General features: G+C 31.1%; 2 protein-coding genes and 1 non-coding gene across 3 annotated transcripts; all 3 read left to right on the forward strand.

The window, feature by feature from the left end:
• The first annotated feature begins 6,071 nt into the window (after positions 1-6,071).
• MIR482A (microRNA MIR482a) lies at positions 6,072-6,175 on the forward strand. The gene has a single exon (NR_127141.1). It is a non-coding gene; the product is annotated as a microRNA MIR482a (primary transcript).
• Positions 6,176-9,911: 3,736 nt separating this feature from the next.
• Positions 9,912-11,853, forward strand: LOC102584714 (COBRA-like protein 4). Its single transcript, XM_015307695.1, has 6 exons — positions 9,912-10,112; positions 10,205-10,284; positions 10,360-10,819; positions 10,892-11,039; positions 11,110-11,345; positions 11,449-11,853. Exons 1-6 carry the CDS (start codon positions 10,055-10,057, stop codon positions 11,673-11,675), a joined length of 1,209 nt encoding a protein of 402 aa, XP_015163181.1. The 5' UTR covers positions 9,912-10,054; the 3' UTR covers positions 11,676-11,853.
• A 666-nt stretch (positions 11,854-12,519) lies between these two features.
• LOC102584372 (COBRA-like protein 4) lies at positions 12,520-14,580 on the forward strand. Its single transcript, XM_006345043.2, has 6 exons — positions 12,520-12,740; positions 12,825-12,904; positions 12,976-13,432; positions 13,519-13,666; positions 13,743-14,020; positions 14,095-14,580. The coding sequence occupies exons 1-6, from the start codon at positions 12,620-12,622 to the stop codon at positions 14,376-14,378; spliced, it is 1,368 nt and encodes a 455-aa protein (XP_006345105.1). The 5' UTR covers positions 12,520-12,619; the 3' UTR covers positions 14,379-14,580.
• The last annotated feature ends 3 nt before the right edge of the window (positions 14,581-14,583 follow it).

Here is a 14,583-nt window from a genome sequence, read left to right on the forward strand (position 1 = left end):
AGTTTTCTTTTGTCTTTCTCTCTTTCTCGCTTTATACAAACACAGATTATACAATTGATCTTTTGTATATGTATACCAAAAGCAGATTATACAACTGCTTTATTTTGTATATGTATATCAAAATTATACAACTACTTTCTTTTGTATAAATATACATATTTATGTTTGCTATGGAGCGCAATTATGCAAACTATAGTTATAGCATACATATATGATTTTTGTGTTTGCTATATGTGAAAGTTGTTCTATTATTAATCATAGATGATTGCTTGAAGGAATTGTTAGGCTATTCAGGAACTCAACTGAGAATACAATTTTAACATATCATCAGACAATAATATGACATGTTTGATTTTCGGTAATGCTATAATACTTCCACAGTAATATTAAAAAGGGAGGAATAAGTTATTACAAATTGAATCTCTATTTGATCAAAAGTGGTATAGCGCTATATTTACAATTTAAATACAACTTCTCAATAGCATAAGTAATAAATCATCGCTAGCAATAACATACAGATGATACAATACAAATTGAGCTGTTCAATTTTAATACAAGCAACTTATATGATGTTTAAAATATCTCTATTTTCATAACGTCTTTGCAGGTATAATCTCGATGTTTGTCCTCATGGCAAGAGCGAAAAAACATATAGCAGATCCTCTAATAACTCTACTGGATACCTTGAGATACATATTAAAAAAAAAAGTAATGACATACAATAATAGTAACGATAATAAAAATATAATTGTACAATCATGATGCGTGTGGATGATCAAGAATATAATAATATTCTTTCACGATCCGAAACCAACAATTCTATTTAATAAGTAAAATATCCTATCATCACAAAAATGCAGTTGTGCTCAGTTGTTCTATTTTATAAAACACTCAAATTAAAAGGATCAGCAAGCTTCTTTCCTAGTCATTGTTTCAGAAAATTAGTACCAGCTCTGCATGCACTTGAAACCACAAAATGCAATCAAATAGGAAGCTGCTCTACCAAAATAGGCATTCAAGAATCAAATGCAAATTTATCTTACAAAAACTAAGCCAATCAAACAGGACACTGCTCAAGTAAATTTAGTATTCAAGATACATATCATATGTAAACATGACTAATACTCTTAAATTTAGAAAGTAGTCAAATTCACAAGCTCGCATTGGTAAAAGAGATTACATTAGCGTTAAGAAGTTCCACATCGGTAAAGTGATGGGAAATTTGTCTCCTTATATGGATTTGAAAAAACCTTCGCTAATGAGTTAGCTTTTGAGGTTAAGTTAGCCCAGGTGTCATATCTTCATAATTAGTAGCTTTGCAGTATTCACTGTCCATTTATGCACTCACTAATGATTATCTCAAACAAAAGCAACATTAAAAACAGTTCCATTAAAATTAAAGGAGTTGAACTGAAATTTCATTCACCAGATTACTCGAAGATATCTTGTAAATCCTCAAAAAAAATCAAATTCAGAAAATAACAACTTTAAAAACTTAAATTTTCAAGTACAATCATTTTTCAGAGCTAAATGGGAGAGTCCTTTAAGATATTTTAAACTATTGGATGAAATTATTGTTGTAGTTTAATTTTGTCGACTATTGGATTGAAATATTGTTGTAATTTAATTTAGTCCCAAAATAGATAGGGATTTTCAATTATTGTTGTAATTTAATTTTGTCTGACTATTGGATGAAATATTGTTGTAATTTAATTTAGTCCCAAAATAGATAGGGATTTTCAAAAAAAAAAAAGAGTTGCACATATGTGTTCCATGGAAAAACAAACACATATCCCTAATTTTAGAATTTTTCAATCAATAAAACAAATACTTCGCAAAACTTATCTCAAATATAGCTAATTTAATTACCTCTAAATGATGTATAAGGAAAAAAAGTTGTATTTAGAAGAAAAATCTGGATAAACTAACTTCTAATCGAGAAAGAAATACATGTGGTGACTGACTTGTGCGAAGGAGTGACAAGTTATGAAATCTGTGCCCCAAATATGAAGAGAAATCCCAAAAACTAAAGATAAAATATCAGACGCAGAAAAAACAGAGAAGAGCACAACAATCTTCTCTGCAATTGTTTTGTTATTAAACAGAGGATATAGAGAGCAACATAGTAGCAGAGGAGAGATAAAGGAATTGCTATTACCTATCTATTTATGTGATATTATGAAATTGGAGAAGCTATTGAAATTTTTATACGATTTTAAAAATATTTTAAATTGTTAGTTATTATGATTTATAGTACTTTACATAATTTTGAAAATAATATGTATTATTCTCTTTGTTCTGATTTATGTGGCACATGTAGGATTTCAAAAATTAACCATTTTTTATATGTCTCTTAAATATATTAAGTTGTTAATTATTGTATTTTATAGTACATTTTTAACTACATTTTTAAATAATATATGTTACTTCCCATGTCCCAATTTATGTAGCATTAATAGATAGATTTTTTGGAGTCTTGAGTGATATTTTTTGTTAATTATTGTATTCGTCAATTTCAAACAATATATGTTTATCATCTAATCCATTTTATGTGGTGCCAATAAAATTTAGAGAGTCAATCAAACTTTTTATATAACTTTTAAATATTTAAGCTGTTAATTATCGTAATTTATAGTATTACTTATATTATTTTAAAATATATTTTATTTAATATTATATGTTACTCTTTTTATCCTAATTTATATGGTATTGATAGAATTTAAAGTGTTAAATAATTATTAATTATTGTGATATATAGTACGTACTTTTATGTAGTTATATATATACATACTAAATTGTTAATTATTTTTATATCCACTTTATTTTTATTTTTTAAATATGTAATCAACTAAAAAAGGTGAGACATGATAATTAAAATAAAGAAATACACAATAGTATTAGTGAGGTGAGATGATAAAGTTGGTGGGGCCCACTTAAATGAATAAAGATGTATATATGTGTCATTATGGAGATGTTGACTGGTTTTTTTGTCTAAAGAAGAAAAGGTACAACTATAAAGCACTGCCATACAAGAGTTTTAAGGAGCAAAGATAGCAAATACCGTAATTCTAAACATTAATTGCAAGGGGCAATGACCAAATTGCACTTGAGCTTTTCTAAATATGGCAAAAAACAGCCACGTTGAAAGTTTGAAAACTCTCCCTTCTATATAATAGAAATATATTATAGATAAAGGGGTTCAAAATCTGAAAAAAATAGACACACGAAATAGCCGAAAAGGATTCGACCTCTAGTATATATACCTAAAAAATTATTTTAACAATGTATAAATTATATAATTTTCCGTCGAAGGGGGTGAACCCCCTAATAGTGGTGACTCCGCCACTGTTAATAACATGTTATTGTTATGAAAACAATGTTGTCATGACAGGCTTAAAATTATAAGTTTAAAGGTTACTTTTAATAACTATATCAAGTCATGATCAACACCATCATCTATAAGATATAAAATGGGTTAAATATGATTACTAAGTTGTGGTTCTAGAAATGAGATAATATCTAATAAGAAATTCACTTAATTATATTTTATAATCTTAAAGTCCTTTGATTCTTAAATATTCTTCTCACAAAAAGACCTTCCATTTTTTCCACGTCCTTTTAATAACACCGGGAATAAACAATTATATCGATAAGACGAGAGGGAGTTGCTCGAATGGTAAGCACCCCTCACTTTCAACCCAAAGGTTGCGAGTTCGAGTTATCAAGGGAGCAAAAGGGGTGGGAGCTCCTAGGGAGAGAGAAAAAAAGGGGAAAAGGGTCTGAAAATTATTTCAACTTTGGCTGAAATTGTTGTTACGACACCAAATTTTATAGAAGACCTTCTACCCCCCTACACTACTTAATAGTGTATTTTAAAGGTATATATGTGCCCACGTGGATACATTACTATTTAAAATGATGCAATATTTATGATGTCCACGTAAACACATATATACCTTTAAAATACACTATTAAATAGTACAAGGGGGAAATGTACTACTAAATAGTACAGGGGGTAAAATGTCCTTTTCAAAGTTTGATATCATAACAGAAATTTCGGCCAAAGTTAAATTATTTTTCAGACTCTTTTACAAAAAAAAATATCGATCACGTTTTGACAAAGCACGAATCCCACGTTACTTTCAGTAAACGAATATTCTGAGGATATTCTTATACTATATTCTTAATGAAAAACTCATTTTTTCCAAACTTTCGTAAATTATATTAGAATGTGGTATTTTATATATAGAAACACAAAATTATGGTGTTTTTTGGGCATTAATTTTTGTTTTACTTTTTTTTTTTGGAGTTGAACTCAAAAAATCATATCCAACTATAAAATTCTGAAATTCAATTAGAGTTTTCAAGATTTTGAAAAATAACTAAAAAGATAGTTTCATTTTTACGAGTTAATATCTCAAAAGGTCACTGAGAATTTATCTAACAAAGTCATTAAACTTTGTTTTGTATCAATAAAATCACTCAACTTAGACATTTATATCAATAAAATCACTCACCTAAATTTATTATTAAAATAATTAAATTTGGCATGATAAAATAAATTATTTTATTATATCATGTTCATTATTAAAATAATACGTACATAAACCAGAACTCTTATTATTAAAATAAATTATTTTTATCACATATTCATTATTAAAATAATAAAGAAATGGCTCAACTCTACATATTTTTAATCGCTCTACAACTCTCATTTCTAAGATTAAAAATTAAAACCCCACCACCTCAACTTTGTTTGTTTCCATTTTTATTTTTTTTAATTATACCTATTATATTACTACTTATGCATTTTATATGTTTTTTTTATCTGCATTCTGCACCGACGTCAAACTGCCGTAGGGATTATTTCATTTTTCTGTTTGCGTTTTCTCATATATGCAAATGAAAAAAATAACTACTGCAATAACAATCCACATGCATAGTTGTGGTTTCAACTTTCATGTGAGTTTTGACTGAAAACCTCAATGTGTAAATTAGTGAGGTTCGGGATAAATTTCGATTGATCCTCAATGTGAACGTTGGAATCGATGGTTTTTTATTATTTTAATAATGAATGTGACATAAAAAAATAATTTATTTTGTCATGTTAAATTGATTTAAATAATAAAATTTAGTTAAGTGATTTTATCGATACAAATATCAAAGTTGAGTGATTTTATTGATACAAATAATTAAGTTGAGTGATTTTATTGATACAAAACAAAATTTAATTACTTTACAAAATAATTTCTCAAAGTTGAGTGACATTTTAAGATATTAACTCCATTTTTACACTTCAAATTACTCACAAAAAAGATCAAAAACAACTTCAATTTGTATTCATGATCAAACACAACTTTAGTTTTCAACTATCATTTTCGCTTTGAAAACAAAAATGATTTTTATCAAATTTCACAATTATGATCAAACACCGGTAATTTTCCATAGTTAGTAAAAGGGGACCAGAGTATTAAACAAGTCACGAATAGGTGTACGAGAATGCACTCGGGGTTATTTGATAGTTGATTAGATAGTGAATTATTTAAGTATTAGAATTAACATAATTAGTATTATATTTAAATAATTACTATATATAAGATTTAGAACATCAAGTATCATGTTTGGTTACGATTTATAGTAATCTCTAATAATTAAGTAAAATATGTACTCCCCATCTCATTTACATGATATCATTCGATTAACATAAAATTAAAAAATAATTAAAATTTATGATCTAAAACACTCATAGACCATTTGAGTGACCATAAATTATTTTTTATAAGAATAAAAATTAAATTATTTTCAATTATAAAAAAGTAGGAGTACCATGTTTTTGGACATGAATAATAAAATAATTATTTGCATGACTTTAAGCAATAAGGTCCCCTGATGTGAGTGGTCCAGGCTATTAACAACTCAGCTTCCTACCTCTTTCCGCCACACCACACTTTGTGTTTTTTCCCTTATAAAAGGTCTCTATCGTTTCTGCATTTTAATTCACATACACAAACTAACTAGGTTGGTTTTTTGGTATACTAAAAGTTGAGTTTAGCAGATATGAAATTGGAGATGAGTTTTTCGAAAATCTATGGGAATTGGTGGATTGGAAAGCTTTTATTTTCTTCTGATTAGCTTTCCAATTCCACCCATTCCTATGGTTTTTCGGTATCCTCTCCCTTTTCTCCTGCTATCGATCAGGATAGCGGCAGAAAATTATATTATAATTTTTTATGTGTATATAGCAGATGTTGAACTACTTTTGGCTGCTTCGTGTGTCTATTTCTACAGATTTTGAATCATTTATTGAAAATTCAGGCTCCGCCACTGCTATATCATCAGTGAATCTGATGTGAAGTTTCAAAATATTTACGTATTATTCTGCAGCTGTTTTCGATTGAGATCTGAATGGATGGATGCAGCTAAATCAGGCGTCTATTGATACTGTCATTTTTCTCTCTATGATATGATGATCTTTTTGTGAAATTAAAGATCTCTCAAAAAAACAAAAAATGATCTAAGTAAATTGATTAGGAAAAGAATGTTTTTATTTTCAATTGAACATAGTTATCTTATAAATGGATTTTTAAGACCTCACATCACAACGTTCCTTCTATATGAAAAATGGATACTCAATACTTAAATTTAGCAAGTGATAGTGTGAGAGTTTGACCAGCAATAGTAATTAACATTCTCCTAATGGGATTATAAATATGCAAAAGATATGTTCAATATTAAATGAGATTTTTCCTAATACAAAGTTCTATAAGCTGTTAGTATTAGAATTACTAACAGCTTATAATTAACTAATATAAAGTTCGATGTTTAATTCCCCAATTGCGAAGGAAAGTGGAGATAAACATTGACTTAACCTAGGAAATGAATGATTAAGATTTGCATATCTTTTGGTTATCTGCCAAATGATACGCTTTGGATAAATAATTTAAAACGATGATAACTAAATAACAACGAGGTAATATTTTTTTTTTTGTTGGGCCCATATTTTGTTGTATCCATTGGCAATACTATTTTTCCTTTTGAACAATTGGACCATTTTGGCCTTGTACACTTTTTGTTTCGACATGGGAGAGACCATCTTATTTATTTGCGTTTAATAAATAATTGAATTGTTGAATCTACGATTCATGGAGCGACTATCTCAAAAATGTTCTTAACCTAATGTCATCCTTTCACTTACTGGTTTAAAAATGTCTTTAACATTCTCTTTAGATTTAAAAATGTTCATTAGTTAACAGAAATATGACATGAAATTTAATTTAACAAGTGGCCATTTTATATTGGTCTAACATAATTTTTTTATCCGATTAAAAGATCTGACCCAACCCAATCCCCAAACCCATTTCATTGATGATTGAAGCCTTCTCTCTGTTCTTTCTTCCTCTGTTTTTTTCTTCAAAAATAGTACTCTAGCTTTCAATAAAAAAAATAACAGCTAAATTGCAGCATTTCATGTCATATTTTTGTTAAATAATGAACATTTTATTAACCTAAAGAAAATGTTAAGGGCATTTTAAAATCAATAGATGGAAGGAGAGTTTTTCTGAACTATTTCTAATAGGTTATGGACATTTTTTAACCTTTTCCCCTTTTTATATTATTAGAATAGAAAAAATAAAATGCTTAAGTTTTATTTGTGTACATGTTGAATTTTAGTAGGCGTTTTGGACGTAAAAATTTTGAAAAAAAAATCAATACTTATTTTCAAATTGAAAATGGTATTTAAAAATTAAATTTATATGTTTAGATGTGAAACCAATTTGGATTACTTTTAATTTTTTGTATATTTTGGAGTTAAAATTGTGAAAACAACTTTTTGAAAATTTTAAGTTCGAAAAATTGTAACAATTCTCTGTTCAAATGGGCACTAAATAATCATTCAATTGAGCGTATTTATTTTTAAGTCTGAATTTTAATTAATCAGATTTCAATAAGTAAATGTATTATGTTAAATTTTATAACTACTTAATGAGTTTTAATAAATTTAAATGTTTAAATTTATGACAAAATTTTAATATTATTAAGATACTATTCATTTGAGAATTTCTACAAAACAGACATTTAATCCTATTTTATTCACTTTCGTCCCTTATCACCATCATTATTACATGAAATATAGCCACACATTACAACTTGTTTTAAATCATAAATTTTAAAAGACCTTTTATCTTCATTGAACTTTATATACGGTCAAAATGCATTACATAATTTAAGAACGGAGCTTAAATCCTCTAACTCTTAGCTCTTCAAGCGGGATCTCTTCTCGACTTTAGCCTATCGTGACATTTGATTTATAAATATACAAATGATTGAGGAGTGTTTTAGATCATAATTTTTTTGAAAATTCTTAAATTTTGTGTCAAGTCAAAGAGTGTCACATAAATTAGGACGGATAGAGTATTATATGCAGTGGCGGACCTAGGATTTTCGTTCAGGGGGTTCGAAAAATAAAAGTATAAGCGTGTATATATAAGCCAACAAAACAAAATCTCAAGAAAGTAGTAGTATTTAGTTTTAGTGGCGGACCCTTGAATTTTTTTTTGGATTTTAAAACCACACTTTTAGCATGTTTTATAAAATAAAAAACTAAAAAAAACGTCAAAAACGGAACTGAAACCTTAAAAAAAATAAAAATAACTGAAACTGAAAAAGAAAAAAATAAAACACTAATGCAGGGATTCGAACCCTTGACGTAAGGCTTAATTTTCAGGGAACTTGCCACTAGGCTATCTCTTTCTCCTTGTCATTGAGGGGGTTCAAAATATATATATCCACATAAATACAGAAAATTACCTTATATATACAGTGTAATTTTTTGCCGAGGGGGTTCGGGTGAACCCCCTGGAACCAACGTGGGTCCGCCCCTGATTATATGAACTTAGTACCGAGTCTGATGATTTGCTCTGTACAATCAAATTAACAAATTATTATGAAGGATTTGTGACGAACTTTGATGCTCTTTAAATTGTTTTAGAAGCGTCATAAATTGCTTAATCCTCTAATTCTTAGCTCTTCAAGGGTGATCTCTTCATCTTCTCAACACTGCTGGCTCTTGGAATTGTTCAAGTGCAATGTCTTGACTTCTATTATGAGTTATAGGAGTTTATTATGAAAAAATGTCATAACTGTTCCCTGAACTATTAAAGTAAGTTTAAAATAGTCCATTAATTTATTTTATATATATCAGATTTACATCTTTAACTATTCAAAATGTTATCAAGTTTGATCCTTTTACAAGACTTTTTCTAAAGGAGAAAAAAAGACCAACTCGTTGTACTTCATTTGAACAATGTAATGAACATTATTACTGCCTCCATTTTAGTTTGTTTGTCTTGTTTTAATTTAGTACGGAGTTTATGAAAACAATGAATACTTTTAATCTCGTAATCTTTTAAACATGTCATATGAAAAGTTGAAAGGTCAAAGAAAAAAAAGACGCATTCTTTTGAAAATGACTAAAAAAAAGAGTGATAAACAAACTGAAGAAATAATTTCTTTCAAGGCATATATACTTTCAATTGTTGGTTTTTTTAATAAAGAAATTAAGAAAATAATTTAAGAGAAAAAATACTACAGTATTATCAAAGGGAATTATTTTATTAATAATCCAGAGTCTTGCATTTATAGATATAATTCCTAACTAAAAATAGAAAAATAAAATACTAACTTATCAGTTTAATTCAAATAACAAATAAAAAAAATTAACAATTAAATATAAGTCAAATAAAACTCTAATAAGTCTTCCCGGCAAGTCAAAGTCAACTCCTTAATAGTTGTTTGACAGTTGTATGTAGAGACTTTTTCTAGGAAGCTGCCTTTCTTCCATACTTCTGCACATTCTACTTCCTATTTTTCTTCTTATTGTTATTATTATTATTAGCATTTTTTAAATAGATATGAGCAATTATATTGCATCTCAAACTACATTAAATATATTGATGGAAGCTCTGCGATGAGATATTCTGGTGTGAAGACCGTTTAGCTCTTCTATATTATTGAGAAATTTAACATAATTTCTATAACGTGATCCAACTCCAACATGTCTATGAACTCATATACCATAGTGTTTCTACTTTTTGTGCTATGTTCTGGTGCAGGTAATTACGTTGCTACAAATTAAAAAAAGTGTTTAGTGCTTTTATTGCATTCATATTTCTAAAATTTGACTTTTTTGGAATTTTAATTGCAGCTGCCTATGACGCATTGGATCCAAATGGAAATATAACAATCAAATGGGATGTGATGTCTTGGACCCCTGATGGTTATGTGGTATTATATTTGAACTATTATTACTATTTAATTAGCAGTTTGAGATCTTTAGTTCATGAATTTTTTGAATTTCAGGCAGTAGTGACAATGAACAATTTCCAAATGTATCGTCCAATAACGAGCCCTGGATGGACATTAGGATGGACGTGGGCGAAGAATGAGGTGATTTGGTCCGTGTTTGGAGCAAAAGCTAATGAAAAAGGAAATTGTTCAATGTTTAGAGGCAATATTCCTCACAGTTGTAAGAGAAATCCTGCAATTGTTGACTTGCTGCCAAATGCCCCTTATAACCAGCAAATTGCTAACTGCTGTAAGGGCGGCGTTTTAGAATCGATGGGAAAAGACCCTTCTGCTGCTCTCTCTGCATTTCAGATAGTTGTAGGCGCTGCTGGGACTACAAACAAAACAGTGAAACTTCCTAAAAAATTCACTTTCATCTCTCCTCCAGGTGGTGGCTATACTTGTGGTCCTGCTAAAATCATCCGTCCCACTCGTTTCGTAACAGCTGACGGTCGAAGAATGACACAGGCTATGAGTAAGTCTTTTAACCATACATTAAAAGTAAATACTGTTTGCATTAGCCTGAATCTTTCTGCTTAATATGCAGTGACATGGAGAGTGGTTTGCACTTACTCTCAGTTCTTAGCATCCCCGAAACCGACATGTTGTGTCTCCTTGTCTTCTTTTCACAATGCAAGTATCACCCCTTGTCCTTCGTGTTCTTGTGGCTGCCGTAACAGTAGCAACTGCGTCACGTAAGATTTTAGCTATAAAAGCTTTGAACAATTCTCCTTGACAGATCATAACTGACAAGTGTAATTGCAGCAAGGGAGTAAAGAAGCCAGTGCTGCAATGCACAAAACACATGTGCCCTGTCAATGTGCATTGGCATGTTAAATCAAACTACAACAAGTATTGGAGTGTGAAGATGACCATCACAAACTTCAACTACCGATTCAACTATACAAAATGGACACTCGTCGTTCAACATCCAAACCTCAACAAAGCGACTCAAGTTTCCAGCTTTTTATACAAGCCTCTCATGCCCAATTTATCAACCAGTAAGATCCAAGTCCCTCTATTTGATTCATAAACAGAACGGACATATACTCGATCATTAGACCGTTCATCAATCATCAGGCTGATGATATTTTAACTATGCAGATGATACAGCCTTGTTTTATGGGAGAAAGTCATATAATGATGTCCTGATGCAAGCTGGACCAAAAGGAAATGTCCACTCAGATCTAACACTTCAGAAGGACAGAAAAACACTTGCACTGAAGAAAGGTTGGGCTTTCCCTCGAAGGGTCTACTTCAACGGCAATCCTTGTGTGATGCCATCTCCTGAATCTTACCCATATCTTCCAAATTCTGCCGGCACCAGATAAAGAGCATTGTCCAACTCTGGTTGTTCTGTTTCTCTTGGTATTCCTAGCTGATGGTTGTAACTAGTGAAAAATATTCACTCTTCAAGAACAAAAATGTACCATTGAGTATTACAATGCACTTGACAATATCCAAAACTAGTCAAGTCTTTTATGAAAAATAAGGTTCTTAACCAGCTCACACTTAAATTATCCAATTTCTTATAGATATTCAGTGAGTGCTATAAGAAGTTACTCGACCTGGTCTGACTAAACAAGACGGCTCATCTTGAAAGACTAGTCTTGAATTAGTTCTGTTAGAGCAAATTAGTTTAAAGTAGCACAACTCTGAAGATGGTGAGTCGGTGTCATTCAAATTGTTAGCACATCCTTTGTTCACTTATGTAACAATGATAAAATCTCACTTGAAACACAACTACCCTGCTATTAACAATGTAGTATAAGAAATGATCTCAAAAAGATAAAATTAAGTTAAAAGGGAAGACATCCTTTAACTACTGTTATCGATAATGATTGCTTAATATTCACATCAAATTAGGATATTTTTCACTGTTAGGGGTGAAATTTTTGCTATAAATAATCAAGAACAATTATGACTTAACATCTACTACAAAGGGACAGTTTTGTCAACAGTGTACTCACTAATCAGAACTGATAATATATCCCACCTAAGAAATGACTGCTTAGCTATTGTGTTCAAATGTCCCATTTTTCTCCCCCTTTCTCAACTTGATGGCCCTTTGAAAGATACCAAAATAGGTGAGAGAGAATTATAGAGTGGAAGTGAAAAAATGATATTATGGCATAAACCATCCAACAACCATTAGGTGTGGCATCATCATGATCAGCTAAAATTAAAAATTCCCCCTCTTTTAATACTCCTAAGTTCATTCTTTTAGAAAAAAAAACATAAGATCCTTAAACATCAAGATATACTATTACTAAGGATGTTTCAGAAAAGATTATCTTTTAAGGGAAAAGATTACTCTCAGCAATGCCAATTCTTATTTCCTCTAGCAAAGTTAACTTTTTTCGCAGTTGTCTTGTCTTCTGTCTTGCCTCATGCAGGTAAAGTACATGCTTATAGATAAGAATTTGTATATTTTTGTGTTCCCATTATATATTATTTTGCTCTTCCTTTTGGACCTTCAGATGCATTTGATCCATTGGATCCATTTGGTAATATCACAATAAAATGGGATGTCATGTCTTGGGCACCAGATGGTTATGTGGTAAGTATCTTCATAACACTGACTGGCGCGAATGATTATATGAGTAGTAACAACCTGAAATATTTATCCAGGCTGTTGTAACAATGAATAATTTTCAAATGTATCGGCATATTATGAGCCCTGGATGGACTTTAGGATGGAACTGGCCAAAGAAAGAAGTGATATGGTCCATTGTGGGATCACAAACAACAGAGCAAGGTGACTGTTCTAAGTTTAAAGGAAATGTACCTCATTGCTGCAAGAGGGATCCTGTACTGGTGGACTTGCTTCCCGGAGTTCCTTACAACCAACAGTTCAGCAACTGCTGTAAAGGTGGTGTTCTCGCATCTTGGGGCGAAGATCCTTCTGAGTCGGTATCTTCCTTTCAGATTAGTGTTGGACTTGCTGGAACATCAAACAAGACAGTAAAACTACCCAAGAATTTCACTCTGCTTGGTCCAGGACCAGGCTACACTTGTGGCCCTGCAAAGATAGTTCCATCCACAGTTTTCCTCACTGCAGATCATAGGCGAAAAACTCAAGCATTGAGTAAGTTACCCTTTTCTGCTTCTATTTTTTCCTCTGTTTATCGGTAATTCAGTAACCAATCAGGTTGATGTAATAATTACTTGCAGTGACATGGAATGTGACATGCACCTATTCACAGTTTCTGTCATCCAAGTACCCGAGTTGTTGTGTTTCTTTCTCAACTTTCTACAACGACACCATCACTCCTTGCCCATCTTGTGCTTGTGGTTGCAATCATAAACACAACTGCATCATGTAGGTATCCTTTGCATACATCGAGCTTTTCCATCAACATTTGCTAATTACTCTACTGGGGATTTTGATGATGCAGGGGAGACTCAGAAAAACTGAAAAGAAAGGGAATTAACACTCCAAGAAAGGATAATGAACCATTACTGCAATGCACCCATCACATGTGCCCAATACGCGTGCATTGGCATGTTAAGCTCAATTACAAGGATTATTGGCGAGTCAAGATTGCTATCACTAACTTCAATTACAGACAGAACCATTCACATTGGACACTTGTGGCACAACATCCTAATCTCAACAATGTCACTCAAGTTTTCAGCTTCGACTACAAGCCTCTCGTGCCCTACCAATCCATTAGTGAGTGCATACAAATGTGAATTTTCCTTTTCTCAAGCTTGAACAGAACTTAAAAATCATTTGTTTCTATACAGATGACACTGGCATGTTCTATGGTATGAAATTTTACAATGATCTCTTGATGGAAGCTGGACCTTCGGGGAATGTTCAGTCTGAGGTGCTTATGCAAAAGGATAAGAATACATTCACACTGAAGTCAGGATGGGGATTTCCCCGGAGAGTCTACTTTAATGGAGATGAATGCAAACTTCCACCTCCGGATTCATACCCAATTTTGCCCAACTCTGCTGAAAAAAGACCATTTTCATTTTCAAACACTGCGATTTGCACTATTTTGATGATTTTCCTCACTTGGTAATGGATAAAACCAAGTGAAGACCAAAAGAGACAGGCTTATGACTAAACACTACCCGGAACGATGGCAGCAACACATATTCTACTGGTGCTTCTCATGACATTTAGATTGTGTTCCATCAACATGAGCTTGCTAGGTTGTTATATATTGTATGCATGCAGAGAGAATAGTGAAATGGAACCTTGTGCATTTTATTGTATAACTAGAG

Source organism: Solanum tuberosum, unplaced genomic scaffold, assembly GCF_000226075.1.
Source record: "Solanum tuberosum cultivar DM 1-3 516 R44 unplaced genomic scaffold, SolTub_3.0 scf00062, whole genome shotgun sequence".
Lineage (NCBI taxonomy): Eukaryota > Viridiplantae > Streptophyta > Magnoliopsida > Solanales > Solanaceae > Solanum > Solanum tuberosum.

Excerpts from the sequence above, each read along its gene's own strand:
- LOC102584714 (XM_015307695.1), top strand. The coding sequence starts at position 10,055 with ATGTCTATGAACTCATATACCATAGTGTTTCTACTTTTTGTGCTATGT. Across the intron at positions 10,285-10,359 it reads GGACCCCTGATGGTTATGTG|GCAGTAGTGACAATGAACAA; the intron begins GTATTATATTTG and ends TTTGAATTTCAG. Across the intron at positions 10,820-10,891 it reads AAGAATGACACAGGCTATGA|TGACATGGAGAGTGGTTTGC; the intron begins GTAAGTCTTTTA and ends CTTAATATGCAG.
- LOC102584372 (XM_006345043.2), top strand. The coding sequence starts at position 12,620 with ATGTTTCAGAAAAGATTATCTTTTAAGGGAAAAGATTACTCTCAGCAA. Across the intron at positions 13,433-13,518 it reads GCGAAAAACTCAAGCATTGA|TGACATGGAATGTGACATGC; the intron begins GTAAGTTACCCT and ends AATTACTTGCAG. Across the intron at positions 13,667-13,742 it reads CATAAACACAACTGCATCAT|GGGAGACTCAGAAAAACTGA; the intron begins GTAGGTATCCTT and ends TTGATGATGCAG.